This window comes from Bos mutus, chromosome 9, assembly GCF_027580195.1.
Source record: "Bos mutus isolate GX-2022 chromosome 9, NWIPB_WYAK_1.1, whole genome shotgun sequence".
NCBI classification, from domain to species: domain Eukaryota; kingdom Metazoa; phylum Chordata; class Mammalia; order Artiodactyla; family Bovidae; genus Bos; species Bos mutus.
The window spans coordinates 45,106,745-45,122,899 of NC_091625.1; the positions used below are offsets into that span (position 1 = coordinate 45,106,745).

A 16,155-nucleotide genomic window follows, 5' to 3' on the forward strand; every position below is an offset into this window, starting at 1 on the left:
ACATGCAAACTACCAAGCCTGGATCATGAAGAAAGAAAATCTAAGCATATCTAAGTTACTAGTAAGAATCAGTAATCAAAAAAAATCACACCTTATCATTCCCATCAAAATAAACAATTTCTTAATATTACTCTAATATCAATTCATATGAAAGGTCCCCAAGTCTCCTCTGGCAACCACCAATCTGTTTTCTGTTTACAAGACCTTGGTTTTTGCTTTTAGATTCTATATGTAAGGGAGATTACATAGTATTTGCAAAGCAAATCGTATCATATTTTATCATATACTATTTGATCATATGGTATTTTACTTATATGTATATTATGTAAAAAATACATACAAACACACACATACATAAGTATATTTCACAAGCTGAAACAGATATTTCCTATTTGAGAAAAAAGATTAATATGGTAAGTATACAAAGAGAATGTGAGATAAGAAGAAATATATTGGTCTCTGCCCCTAGTTCCTGACACAGAGCTCCTAAAACCCTTGTAATTTCTAAGTGATAAGAACACTAGGAGTACCTCTTTATCTGGTATCAGTTTTTGACCTCTGTTCCTGACACAGGGCTCTTGAAACTCTTGTAATTTCCTACATGATAGGACGGTCTTCCATTTAAGGAGGTGACAGACAATGAGTGGGCTCCTAGATGGCTCATGAGTGAGGGCTGGTCACTGGAAAGACCAAGCTATGACCGAAGCTTGGAATTTTTAGCCCTATCCCAATTTTCTTGAGAGAAGTGAAAGGGGCTGAAAATCAAGTCTATATGATGAAATCTCCACAAAATTCCAAAAGTAAAGATCCAGAGAGCTCCCAGACTGGCATACACATCCACACTGGGAGGATAAAGCACCCAAACCCCTGGGAACAGAATCTCCTATGCTTGGGACCCTCCTCGACCTCACCCTATGTAAAATCTCTCTATGTGTATCCTTTACCTGCTGTTATCATAATCTTTAATAAACTGGTAAATGTAAGGGTTTCTCTAAGTTCTGTGAGCTGCTGTAGCAAATTAATCAAACCTGAAGAGGGGGTCTTAGAAACCTCTGATTTAAAGCCAACTGAGAAAGAAGTTGCAGGGCAATCAGCATCTGAAATATGGTAGGATGGTCCTGTAAGACTGAGCCCTTAACCTGTGGGACCTGATACTATCTCCAGGTAGATGCTGTAAGAACTGAGTTCAACAGTAGAACATTCAGCTGGATAGTGGAGCATTGCTTGGTGTGGGGAAAAACCTCCGCACATTTGGTCATCAAAAGTTAAACGTTCTGTGTAAAAGTAATAGAGACACGAAGGAGGGAAACATAACATGGAAGAACTGAGTTTTTCCCAGCATAGGAAAGAGGAAAACTGAGATTTTTTTTTCTAAGAGAACTTAGAAATCAACAATGACAAATGAACATCTCAGAAGAAATAAGCAAAGGACAAAGAACACGCAATTCATAGAAGAAAAAAATAAAATTGAAAATCAACATATGAAAATATATTTAACCTTAGCCAAAGGATGCAAAGGAAAAAAATGAGCTGCATTTCTTAACCTATGTAATTGGCAAAATTTAAAAGATGACATTATTCAATGAACAGTCCCACTTTTAAACGGGTTATCCATTGACCTTATTTCTAAACAACAGTTTGGAAACAGATATCAAAATTTTAAAAGGCATAGTCTCTGATCCAGATTTTTCAGTATTAGGTATGTATCCCTTAATGACAGAATCAGACAATTTTTTAAATGTACATATAAGCATTCTTACTACGGTGCTATTGGTAAATTAAAAATATTGGAAATAGCCTAAATTTAACAATTACATTAATTTAACAGAGCCTTGTTTAAATTTTGTTACATTCACACAGTGGGAATTTATGTAGATGACAAAGACTGACATGAAATGTTCCAAAATACACTGTTAAGTGAAAAAAAATGCAAAATCAAAAATATTGCACATATATCATAATTCCAACCGACCTGTAGTTAAGATATTTGGTGATTTTTTTTTATATTTGAATTTTCAGTAGTGAATTATCTTTCAAAACAGTCAAAACAATAAGTGTATTCTCATTTGAAACAAACAGGTGAAGTGTTAGGATGTACTGAGGGGCACCTACCTCTGTCTATTAGGAACTTCACTTATCTGAATAGTCTGGTGGAAATAGTGGTTAAGGGACTGCTGAGTGCCTAATGCTGAAGGCTCAGTTAAACATATTCTGCAGAGTTCAAATTGCAAGATAGCCTATATTTCTGATAAATTCTATTCAAACACTCAGTGGTGGCATTTTATTTTATTGTGGCAAGATTTAATAGCATAATAAAAATATAAACTGAGATTTCAGAAATATTTTCCAAATAAAATAAACTCACAGACTAACAAAGTAAAATGATTACCTGTCTCCCTTTGGTTTTCTTTTTTGTAGTGTCTTCCCTTTGGGTCTTCTTTCGCTTCCTAAACAGGGACTCCCACCAGGTCCTGTTACCCGTATTGATTCAAGGCCTTTGGAAGATTTTTTAAATGTGAACTCCACTGGTTCTCCTTCTTTTAGGCTTCTAAATCCTTCCATGAATAATTTGCTCTGAGAAGAACAGAAGAGGAAGAGAGAAAAAGAGATTATGATTATTATTAATGCTTTACAAATTATCTCATGATTTTAAGATTAACATAGCAAGACATCTCCAGTTATTCATTATTAAGTATAAAATTTTTTTTCAAATTCAGTGAAAGGGATACCATTTAAAAGTTTCCTGTTGTAATAACGCTGGCAGTGAAAGAATAAACTCATACCATTTCATAAAGAATCTGCCTGCTTCTGCTAGTGCAGGAGATGCAAGAGACAAGGGTTGAATCAGTGGGTTGGGGAGATCACTTGGGAGAAGGAAATGCCAACCCACTCTAGTATTCTTGCCTGGGAAATACCACGGTCAGAGGAGCCTGGAGGGCTAGAGTCCATGAGTTTGCAAAGAGTCTAAAGGGGACACAGCGACTAAACAACAATCACCCTAACGTCCACCAATGGGGAACTGATTAAATACATTATAATAAAGGTATATAATGTAATACCACTGAGTCATTAAAAGATCTACATGTATTACTGTGGGCAAGATAAATCTGTAATACTGCCGAATAAAAAAATTAAGGGGAAGAACAGTGTATCTCCCATAATATTGTCTATACAGAGAAGTTTTTAAAAGGTACATGTTTACTTATATAATTATGGGGTCTGGAATAACTGACAGCAAATTATAAACAGTCATTTTCTCCAATTTTTTGGGGGGGAAAGTGGGGAAGCTCTTGGATACACACATTATTGTACCATTATAGCTTTTTTGGGGGAATTTGAAAGATAACTTGATTTTTTTTTTTTTTTAATTTCCTGATTGTAAAAATGTAACTTAGGTTACAAATAATAATTGGCTCTTTCAACCTATGTGCCAATTCAAACAATAATAAAGTAATTAATTCATCCTAATTTTATTTATTTTTCCGAATTCCCTTATGCATTTAACAGATCTAGTTTCAAATACCATGTAGCAGTCTTAAACACTTGTTTGAATTTGGGGGAAAAAAGGAAGCCAATCTGAATATGGTAGGTAGGAGACCCTGATTCAAGTCCAATTCTTAAAGTCAACAGTCATGCAACTTTGAATGAGTCAATTCTCTCTTTTTTGAATTTATCTGTAAATTTAAGGAACAGTGTTCTGAGGAACAATGGTTCGGAAAAAGATTTCATGAGAAAAGGACGGTGGTAAAATAAGTTTGTGAATTGCTGCTAAATGTAGTTTCCTCTTAGTTGGATCATGTATATGTGTATGTGTGTGCTCAGTTGCTCAGTCGTGTCCAACTCTTCTCAACCCCATGTCAGGCTCCTCTGTCCATGAGATTCTCCAGGCAAGAATATTGGAGTGGGTTGCCATTTCCTCAGCCAGGTGAATCTTCCCAACCCAGGAACTGAACCCAGGTCTCCTGATTCTCCAGCACTGTAGGCAGATTCTTTACTGCTGTTAGCCTATTTAAAACTCTGATATTTCATACCCTCCCCCGCCTCCACTAAAAAATCTTGTTTAACAATGTTTAACCCAGCAAATTCTCAACCTAATTGTTCACAGAGACCTTTCTTAGATATAACTACAGATGACTAACATCCTTAGAGAAATGCTGGATTAGAGAAATCTCTAACTTTCCGAAGTTATGACTCTAAAGGCAGCTAAATAATTACATATAACCAAATAATTACATGGAAAAGATAAAACCAACACTTCAAATTCCAATGCAAAAGGAGAATACTCATTGGAAAAGTAATACAACACGCAACACAGGGTTTTTTTTTTTTTTGCCACTTAATTTTGTAAAATGAAGGATATTTGCTTTACAGAATTTTGTGATTTTCTGTCATACATCAACAAGAATCAGTCATAGTAACACCCATGTCTCCTCCCTCCCAAAACTCCCACCCCATCCCACCCTTCTAGGTTGTTATAGAGACCCCAAAACAGGTTTTGTGTTTTTTTTAAAGAAGTTTCTCATGCAGGTAATCTGACACTGAGAAGTCCCTCATGTGGAAGTATAATTTGGCATCACTTTTTCTGCTCTCTGATGCTATGTAGGAATCAGATGGAAAAAACAAAATCACCACTGCCTATACAGTATACAATTCTTTAAAAATTGTTTTTAGAGCTTTATATAGTATTTCAGAAAAATATCTATTTCTGCTTTATTGACTATGCCAAAGCCTTTGACTGTGTGGATCACAATAAACTGTGGAAAATTCTTGAAGAGATGGGAATACCAGACCACCTGACCTGCCTCTTGAGAAACCTATATACAGGTCAGGAAGCAACAGTTAGAACTGGACATGGAACAACAAACTGGTTCCAAATAGGAAAAGGAGTACGTCAAGGTGGTATATTGTCCCCCCTGCTTATTTAACTTCTATGCAGAGTACATCATGAGAAACGCTGGGCTGGAAGAAGCACAAGCTGGAATCAAGATTGCTGGGAGAAATATCAATAACCTCAGATATGCAGATGACACCACCCTTATGGCAGAAAGTGAAGAGGAACTAAAAACCCTCTTGATGAAAATGAAAGAGGAGAGTGAAAAAGTTGGCTTAAAGCTCAACATTCAGAAAACGAAGATCATGGCATCTGGTCCCATCACTTCATGGGAAATAGATGGGAAAACAGTGGAAACAGTTTCAGACTTTATTTTGGGGGGCTCCAAAATCACTGCAGATGGTGAGTGTAGCCATGAAATTAAAAGATGCTTCCTTGGAAGAAAAGTTATGACCAACCTAGATAGCATATTGAAAAGCAGAGACATTACTTTGCCAACAAAGGTCCGTCTGGTCAAGGCTATGGTTTTTCCAGTGGTCACGTACGGATGTGAGCGTTGGACTGTGAAGAAAGCTGCGTGCTGAAGAACTGATGCTTTTGAACTGTGGTGTTGGAGAAGACTCGAGAGTCCCTTGGACAGCAAGGAGATCCAACCAGTCCATCCTAAAGGAGATCAGTCCTGGGTGTTCTTTGGAAGGACTGATGCTGAAGCTGAAACTCCAATTCTTTGGCCAGCTCATGCAAAGAGTTGACTCGCTGGAAAAGACCCTGATGGTGGGAGTGATTGGGGACAGGAGGAGAAGGGGACGACAGAGGATGAGATAGCTGGATGGCATCACCGACTCAATGGACTTGAGTTTGAGTGAACTCCGGGAGTTGGTGATAGACAGGGAGGCCTGGCATGCTGCAATTCATAGGGTCACAAAGAGTTGGACATGTCTGAGTGACTGAACTGAACTATTTTTTTTCTCCTAAGCTCCCTCCTCACTAATTATAAATAGTCCTTTACTTTCATTCCCTTTCTCACTCCCCACTCTAGAAAGTGCAGATTATGAATTCAGATGAAGTGGAGCACAGGTCAACTACTATAATTAAGAGAAGGGAGAAATAGCAGTTTTAATTAGAGCTATCATATGTTCATGCTTTGTTTGTGTAATCAAAATTCTGTCACTTATTTCCTCATAGTTCCTAGTATATGGGTGCACTTAATTTGATTTCATTTTCTACTATTACAATTCTTGATACGGATCATCTGTAATTGAACTGCTCTTCCAAATCTAAAGTAAAATCCTGCTCTTACTTCTAATCTTCATAATATTCTGAAAGAAAACTTTTTTCCATTCTATCATATACTCCCATCCTTCCCCAAATGAGCACACAAGGCAATTTGGATTCACAGTCATTGACCAAAAAAAATCCCTAAGAAACTATAATGGCCTGCAAGAAAAGGACGTGAATTCACAGAGAATATTCTATCTGCTATTATACCAAAATTGCTGCTACATAAGTGGGAAGGATTTGTTGAAAGATGGGGAATTAGCTCATTTTATTTCTTCAAAAAAATCAACTTCTTGCCTCAGCAATTTTTATTAAAAGTGCCTCCGTTTTTCCAGTCACACTGGTTCCAATCTTACATTTATCCAATCATTTATTGAATTGCATGCATCCTTTCTTTCACCTGCCTCAACATTTCATTGGATTGCCACTGCCCTACTTCTGGTCCTAACTACCTTCTACCTGGATGAGTGTAATAGTTTTCTTATTGGTATTTCAGCATCAGAACTCCTCTCTTATCCTTAGCTTCTTCTACACCTGTGTATGTTCTCTGAATAAACTGTAGCTGGTTGGTCTCCCTGTCTCAAAAATTTACAATACTTGTCTTAAATTGTAGGTTAGACCACTCATAATGTTACCTCTAGATATATTTTCCACTTCCTTTCCCATTACTCTAATAAAGCTGGCTAACTTAGCTTCCCTGGTGGCTAAGTGATAAAGAATCCACCTGCCACTGCAGGAGAAGCAGGTTTGATCCCTGGGTCAGAAAGATCCCCTGTAGGAGGAAATGGCTACTCACTCCAGTATTATTGCCTAGAAAATTCCATGGACAGAGGAGCCTGGTGAGCTACAGTCCATGAGGTTGCAAAGAGTCAGACACGACTGAGTGACTGAGCACACATGCACAACTTGTACTTTCCTAAACACACTTCATGTTTTCTCATCTCTGTATTTCAACTTAGGCTGATGGGGGTACGTTATTCTCTTCGTCATGGCTGTCTATCAAAATCTTACTGAAGAGTGAAGTATCATAACCCATGTGATCCTTTATGCATTCATTCAAATCGCCCAGGTCAGAAATAATCTTCTCTCTCACTTACTTGATTCTTTTATCTAGTTTTTACAATATATATCTACATAATGTGGTATTTGTGTATGCATTTGCACTTTGGGATTTATCTTCTCCTGAAGGCCAGGGGTTGTGACATATATATCTTAATATTTCCCAAAGGACTTAGCCTAATACCTGCAAACAATTACCATTCAGTAAGTGCTTAAAGAATCCCGGATTTAGTATCAATAAGATTGTTAATGATTATTTAGTCCAAACCTCACTTGAACAAAAGGTGGACTGAATTATAAGGGGTTAAGTGAATTGCTCATGCCAAGTCAAATTTCTCAGCTGCTACTTCTGCTATATAAAATAAGTTCTATTTTTAGTGCCAAGGTGACACCACACATGGTACCTTTGGAATAAAATACTGATAGGATTATAATGATTCATGGTAATACGTTATTCTCTGACTCCATTCAGAGGTTTAAAATGAAATTGTTAGTCGCTCAGTCATGTCGAACTCTTTGGGACACAATGGACTGGAGACGGCCAGGCTCCTCTGTCCCTGGGAGTCTACAGGCAAGAATACTGCGCTGGGTAGCCATTCCCTTCTCCATGGGATCTTCCTAACCCAGGGATCAAACCTGGATGTCCTGCACTGCAGGTGGATTCTTTACCATCTGAGCCACGAGGGAAGCCATTCAGAGATTCAGTTCAGTTCAGTTCAGTCGCTCAGTCGTGTTCGACTCTTTGTGACCCCATGAATCGCAGCATGCCAGGCCTCCCTGTCCATCACCAACTCCTGGAGTTCACTCAGACTCACGTCCATTGAGTCAGTGATGCCATCCAGCCATCTCATTCTCTGTCGTCCCCTTCTCCTCTTGCCCCCAATCCCTCCCACCATCAGAGTCTTTTCCAATGAGTCAACTCTTTGCATGAGGTGGCCAAAGTACTAGAGTTTCAGCTTCAGCATCATTCCTTCCAAAGAAATACCAGGGCTGATCTCCTTCAGAATGGACTGGTTGGATCTCCTTGCAGTCCAAGGGACTCTCAAGAGTCTTCTCCAACATCACAGTTCAAAAGCATCAGTTCTTCGGCGCTCAGCTTTCTTCACAGTCCAACTCTCACATCCATACATGACCACTGGAAAAACCATAGCCTTGATCAGACGGACCTTTGTTGGCAAAGTAATGTCTCTGCTTTTCAATATGCTATCTAGGTTGGTCATAACTTTCAAGGAGTAAGCATCTTTTAATTTCATGGCTGCAGTCACCATCTGCAATGATTTTGGAGCCCAAAAAAATAAAGTCTGACACTGTTTCCACTGTTTTCCCATCTATTTCCCATGAAGTGATGGGACCAGATGCCATGATCTTCGTTTTCTGAATGTTGAGCTTTAAGCCAATTTTTTCACTCTCCTCTTTCACTTTCATCAAGAGGGTTTTTAGTTCCTCTTCACTTTCTGCCTTAAGGGTTGTGTCATCTGCATATCTGAGGTGATTGATATTTCTCCCAGCAATCTTGATTCCAGCTTGTGCTTCTTCCAGTCCAGCGTTTCTCATGATGTACTCTGCATAGAAGTTAAATAAGCAGGGTGACAATATACCACCTTGACCTACTTCTTTTCCTATTTGGAACCAGTCTGTTGTTCCATGTCCAGTTCTAACTGTTGCTTCCTGACCTGCATACAGATTTCTCAAGAGGCAGGTCAGGTGCTCTGGTACTCCCATCTCTTGAAGAATTTTCCACAGTTTATTGTGATCCACACAATCAAAGGCTTTGGCATAGTCAATAAAGCAGAAATTGATGTTTTTCTGGAACTCTCTTGCTTTTTCCATGATCCAGCAGATGTTGGCAATTTAATCTCTGGTTCCTCTGCCTTTTCGAAAACCAGCTTAAACATCAGGAAGTTCACGGTTCACGTACTGATGAAGCCTGGCTTGGACAATTTTGAGCATGACTTTACTAGCATGTGAGATGAGTGCAATTGTGGGGTAGCTTGAGCATTCTTTGGCATTGCCTTTCTTTGGGATTGGAATGAAAACTGACCTTTTCCAGTCCTGTGGCCACTGCTGAGTTGTCCAAATTTGCTGGCATATTGAGTGCAGCACTTTCACAGCATCATCTTTCAGGGTTTGGAATAGCTCAACTGGTATTCCATCATCTCTACTTGCTTTGTTTGTCGTGATGCTTTCTAATGCCCACTTGACTTCACATTCCAGGATGTCTGGCTCTAGCTCAGTGATCACATCATCGTGATTACCTGGGTCGTGAAGATCTTTTTTGTACAGTTCTTCTGTGTATTCTTGCCACCTCTTCTTAGTATCTTCTGCTTCTGTTAGGTCCATACCATTTCTGTCCTTTATTGAGCCCATCTTTGCATGAAATGTTCCCTTGGTATCTCTAATTTTCTTGAAGAGATCTCTAGTCTTTCCCATTCTGTTGTTTTCCTCTATTTCTTTGCATTGATCGCTGAGGAAGGCCTTCTTATCTCTTCTTGCTATTCTTTGGAACTCTGCATTCAGATGCTTATATCTTTCCTTTTCTCCTTTGCTTTTCACTTCTCTTCTTTTCACAGCTATTTGTAAGGCCTCCCCAGACAGCCATTTGCTTTTTTGCATTTCTTTTCCATGGGGATGATCTTGATCCCTGTCTCCTATATAATGTCATGAACCTCATTCCGTAGTTCATCAGGCACTCTATCTATGAGATCTAGGCCCTTAAATCTATTTCTCACTTCCACTGTATAATCATAAGGGATTTGATTTAGGTCATACCTGAATGGTCTAGTAGTTTTCCCTACTTTCTTCAATTTAAGTCTGAATTTGGCAATAAGGAGTTCATGATCTGAGCCACAGTCAGCTCCCAGTCTTGTTTTTGTTGACTGTATAGAGCTTCTCCATCTTTGGCTGCAAAGAACATAATCAATCTGATTTCGGTTTTGACCATCTGGTGATGTCCATGTGTAGAGTCTTCTCTTGTGTTGTTGGAAGAGGGTGTTTGCTATGACCAGTGTATTTTCTGGGCAAAACTCTATTAGTCTTTGCCCTGCTTCATTCCGTATTCCAAGGCCAAATTTGCCTGTTACTCCAGGTGTTTCTTGACTTCCTACTTTTGCATTCCAGTCCCCTAGAATGAAAAGGACATCTTTCTTGGGTGTTAGTTCTAAAAGGTCTTGTAGACCTTCATAATGTCAGCTTCAGCTTCTTCAGCGTTACTGGTTAGGGCATAGACTTGGATTACTGTGATACTGAATGGTGTGCCTTGGAAACGAACAGAGATCATTCTGTTGTTTTTGAGATTGCATCCAAGTACTGCATTATGGACTCTTTTGTTGACCATGATGGCTACTCCATTTCTTCTGAGGGATTCCTGTCTGCAGTAGTAGATATAATGGTCATTTGAGTTAAATTCACCCATTCCAGTCCATTTGAGTTTGCTGATTCCTAGAATGTCGACATTCACTCTTGCCATCTCTTGTTTGACCACTTCCAATTTGCCTTGATTCATGGACCTGACATTCCAGGTTCCTATGCAATATTGCTCTTTACAGCATTGGACCTTGCTTCTATCACCAGTCACATCCACAGCTGGGTATTGTTTTTGCTTTGGCTCCATCCCTTCATTCTTTCTTGAGTTATTTCTCCACTGATCTCCAGTAGCATATTGGGCACCTACTGACCTGGGGAGTTACTCTTTCAGTATCCTATCATTTTGCCTTTTCATACTGTTCATACTATCATTTTGCCTTCAGTGTGGGATAGCTCCTCTAGGCCCTCCTGCGCCTGCCATTCAGAGATTAATATGGATCTATTTTTCTTCTTCTTCCTTCTTCTAATATTCTCTAATCAGTCTCATTGATAATATGCTTCACAATACATGATAAGAACCTATAAGCCTATAAGAACCAAGAAATGCAGATTTATGTAGATTTTTATTCAATCTACATGTAAGACTTGCTTAAGGAGAAACATTTGGTGTTTGGGCTTACACTGTCATATGTGACATCTGTTTGGACAAAATAGGCATTTATTTTTTATAGGAAGGAATCACAATTGTTGAATAAATAAATGAACAAAGGAATGATGAGAAAAATATAGAAGCATTTAGAAGCTGCAGACATGCCTGCTAAAGATATCAGGCACTTACAAAGGGAATAGGCTGATTTTGAATGTGCACATATTGAGTTAACCATCTTCTAACACCTCTAAGACTCTCCCACTTCCCTTTATTCCACATTTTAAAATTCATCTTGGAAAAAAATTATTTCAGAATTATAAAAATACTGATGCTCAACTGTCTTGCTATATTCCTTTTCCTCCTCTGAATTGTTTTTAATTGACTTCCAAAGAATGATAGAAACACGGAGTCAAATCAGAGTGGTCCAAATACTATACTTTGTTTGCCAAGTATTCTACCTACAGTTCTAGTTAGTAATGAGATTCCTTATCTCTTTTGGCATTTGCATTTTCTCTCCAACTAGACTGGGAAGGCAATGAAGTGTTGCCACAGTTTTAGACTTGATTCTCCTTAGAGAAGCGTAAGCTGACTTCCAATTTAAGATGGCAGGCTGAATAAACATGTCTCATGTTACTCTTTAAAAGCCATGAAAACTAACAATAAAATAATAAAAAGAAATAAATTCACAATAAGGAAGAGAAAAAGAGGAGTGTCATCAAGAAATAGCAGACTTAAAGAAATTTCTGGAAATTAGAAAGATTGCTGACTGATCAACCAACGTGAAGGAGCCACACCCTAGGAAATGTCATAAAAGGATCTGCAGCAGAAGTAGGAACCAGCATTCCTAACAGAGCTCAAAGAGACTGTGCTGAGACACGACATGTACTATGAAAACAGAAGGGTTAATGGAAAGTTTGTATATAGACTAGATGCCCATTTAATTCTCCCACCCCTCTCCCACCTATACATGTGAAAACAGGCAAACAATATCCCAGTGCAAATAATGTGAGACTCTTCTGTTAAGAGACTGAAGAAAATATCTGGACAACTTGTGAAATACTGGATACTGCACACGAATCTCTATTCATTCTGACAGTTAGGAGGCTGCTGGTAAATAAGCTGTCGCCTTACCTACCCACTCAACTTTAAATCATTCCTATCCCTTATTCTTATATGTCCCCCTTTCATACATCTGAAGGGTCAACCAAGAATCACTAAACATGCAGCATAATGAAGAAAAGCCAAGATAAATGAAGAAACAAAAGAAATTTTATCCACCATCTAATTAATATCTCCAGATATTTGAGACAATATACTATGAATAAAACAAGAACAAAAACAATCAGAGAAATTTAAAAATATACTCAGATGGTTAAAAATGACTGTTGAAATTATGAGTTGGAAAAAAACATTTAAGAAAAATCTCTCAGCACATAGAATAAACATAAATGGATCCCCAAAATATATGAAAGAAAGGAAAAACAAAAGATGAATCCAAAAGGGCAAAAATCCAAACCTGGGACTAGGGGGTCCAGCAAAAAGACTATAAAACAGGGAGGAAGATAAACTATGCAATGAATAGTATGAGAAAATCTCTCAGAGCTAAGGGGAATGCCAAGGAAAAGCTTATAGTGGGTAAAGCATATTTTATGGAATATGTATCATGGAAGCTTTTACACGTGAGCTACATTTTTGCATGCGTGAAGAGAGAGTAAGATTTCAATGGGGAGTGAAGACAGTAATCCAAAGTGAGCTAATGGTTTAACCATGTGCTTGTACAGCAAGAATAATTAATAGATTCTTGGGGAAGGCAAGAAGCTTACTTTAAGTGTATTAGTGTGAAAAGGGTGACCAAAATGAGGCTGGAAAATGCAAGTTAAAGCTAGAAAATGGAAAACTTTGACTGATATCCCAAGCATTTTATTCTGCATGACATAAACAATGATATTTTTTTGCTTTCACAAGTTGCAAGATCAAATCTGTGTTTTAAAAAATATATAACTTTTTTGGCAATACGGATGCATGGAGACATGAGGAATGTATGCCAGTTACAGGTGGAGACATGAGGAATGTATGCCAGTTACAGGTGGATACCTGTTATAAGGTAACAGTCACAGTCTTAGCAAGAGATGGTTACAACTAAACCAAAAAATTAAAAGAGGAACTGGTTTTGCAGAACACATTCTGAGTCATACATACCACCTGGTATAAATTATTACTTGTCCCATTTCACAAATAATTGGTAAATGGATAGCTATGTTATACGAGTAACACAAATATCTTTGCAAGACTGCTCCAAGTGTTTTATCACAGAAAAGATTATCTGTTGATAACACTGTCCACTGGAAGACAACAACTCTAAAAATCAAAATATGGCATTTTTTAAAACCACCACTCCCTGAACAGGCCAATTAACACCTTCTTGATAGTTGACTTACTCTAATAACAACACACTTAAGTGATTCACTTCATTGTTAGACAGTATAATAAGAATATAATTAAAAATCAAGTTGTAGAAGAATGTCAGTCCAATAAAGCTGGGTGATAACAGGTTTGTTAGAAAAAAATTCTTGAATACCTTATAATATTAGGAGGTAAAAGGGCTGAAAAGTCCAATATATTGTTTCTTTCCATATTTTTATATATTTTTTATAAGGCAAAGACTATTTTTTCTAAGGTATCAGTGGAAAACTAAACAATTAGTGAAGGGCAAATATGCAGTAGAGATAGTACACAATATGCATGAGTAACAGTCAAGACTCTTAAGGACCATATGCTTTTGATCTGCACGCCAAGATACTCCAAGAATCATGAAGTCTGGAGTCTGAACAATAACACAACAAAAATATCAAGAGACTTAAGTATTAGGCGATCTGGGACCTAGCCTTAGCACAATCTTGCACAACAATGGACAAATTGCTTACGATTGAGTGGATCTCCTTCTTTTCTTTCTGTTATAGGACACAGATCTTTATCCTTTGTTAAAATATATTTTTTAAATTCTATGACTTCACTCTATGTGGACGTAAATTAAAATGAATGAGTATACATTTTCTAGTCAATGCTCAAATTTCCATTTATGCTTTCTTATTATTTCCCAATTTACTAAAGAGGAACAAGACTTTAATTCTTAAACTTAAGTCAAATCCCTTAAGAAAACAGAGGCTAAAAGAAGTATGGTGGTGCTGTAGAAGTCAATGTTTACTGAGCTTTATCTAAACAGATAAAATTCAGTTTAGCCCCAGTCAAATCATTCAATTTCACATAAATAGGATTAAAAATACTGAGTTTTATACTTTTCTTGATATTAAAGTAAACCTTAACTAAGTTCCTTCACCTGACCTGTGCTTCAAAACTGAGAAGGCTATACTAAAACTGACAATATTGCTGGTCCAGTGGTTAAGAATCCACCTGCTAATGCAGGGAATATGGATTCAGTCTCTGGTCCGGGAAGATTCCACATGACACAGGGCAGCTCAGTCCATGCACTGCAGTTACTGAAGACCGCACGCCCCAGAGGCCATGCTCTGAAACAAGAGCAGCTACTGCAATGAGAAACCCAAGCACTGCAAATGAAGAATCGCCCCTGCTGGCTGTAACTAAAGAAAGCCCAACAACAAATAGTCAGCACAGACAATAAATAAGTAAAAATATAAAATAAATATATATTTTTTAAGTTTTTTTAAAAAGAGACATAATGGAAAGCAGGCAGAGGTTAAAGTTGGATTTGAATACTGGTTTAAATCCTAATTCTACTACTTACAACCTCACATTGCATGACTAGAGACATGTTAAAAACTCCTGTGCCTAAGTTTCTTTATCTATCAACTGGAGATAATAATATCATCAAGAAATAAAAAAACATCTACTATTCAGTGGACATGATTTTGAGCAAACCCCAAGAGATAGTGAAGGACAGGGAAGCCTGGCATGCTATATATAGTCCATGGCATCAGAAAGAGTCAGACAGGACTGGGTAAACAATACCAGTTAACAACAGTTATTATTAGATTCTAAGTAATTAATGTAAAATGCCTAGAACAGTGCTTAGGAGGTTGAATAGCAGCTCAATAAATGGTTTATACTATTATAGGTATCCACTCTGCATATGGGAGAGAGGTAAGAGAAAAACAACAGGTTCAAGAATCTATTCAAAAACAAGTGCTGTCTCCAATACAGTAAAACAGCAAAACAACATGGTACTGGCACAAAAACAGATATATGGATCAATGGAACAGAATAGAGAATCCAGAAATAAACCTACACATCCATGGTCAATTAATCTTGACAAAGGAAGAAAGAATATACAATGGAGAAAAGACAGTTTGTTCAGCAAGTGGTATTAAAAGAGCTGGACAGTAAGTGCAAATTGATGAAGTTAGAACACATCCTCACACGATACACAAAGATAAAGTCAATGGCTTAAAGAATTAAATATAAGACATGACATCATAAAATTTCTAGAAGAGAATATAGACAAAATATTCTTTGACGTTAGTCATACCAATGCTTTCTTAGTCTCCTAAGACAATAAAAATAAAAGCAAAAATTAACAAATGGGATCTAATCAAATTTATTAGCTTTTGCACAGCAAAGGAAACCATAAACAAAATGAAGACAACTTACAAAGTGGGAGAAAATATTTGCAAACAATGCAGTCGACAGGGCTTAATTTCCAAAATATACAATAGTTCATACAACTCAGTAACAAAAATACAAACAAGTCAATAAAAAAAAATGGGCAGAAGACTAAAAGACATGTAGATGACCAATAAGATACTCAACATTACTAATGAGTAGAGAAATGTAAATCAAAAGTACAATGATGTACCGCCTCATACCAGTTAAATGGTCGTCACCTACATCACCTAAGAAGCCTACAAATAATAAAGGCTAGAGAGGGTGTGGAGAAAAGGAAAGCATACTACTGTGTTGGTGGGAATGTAAATTGGTACAGCCACAGGGGAAACACTACGGCGGTTCCTTAAAAAAAACTAAAAATAGAGTTGCCATGCAATCCAGCACTCCCACTCCA

The 16,155-nt window shown here is 37.5% G+C and overlaps 1 protein-coding gene across 2 annotated transcripts in view; it reads right to left on the reverse strand.

The window, feature by feature from the left end:
* The window catches only part of LIN28B (lin-28 homolog B), a 128,616-nt gene that overhangs the window by 47,072 nt on the left and 65,389 nt on the right, over positions 1-16,155 (reverse strand). For both annotated transcript variants that reach the window (XM_070377120.1, XM_005901600.2), the window contains exon 3: positions 2,390-2,574. In XM_070377120.1, coding sequence (XP_070233221.1) covers positions 2,390-2,574 — 185 coding nt within the window. The remainder of the gene's footprint in view (positions 1-2,389; positions 2,575-16,155) is intronic.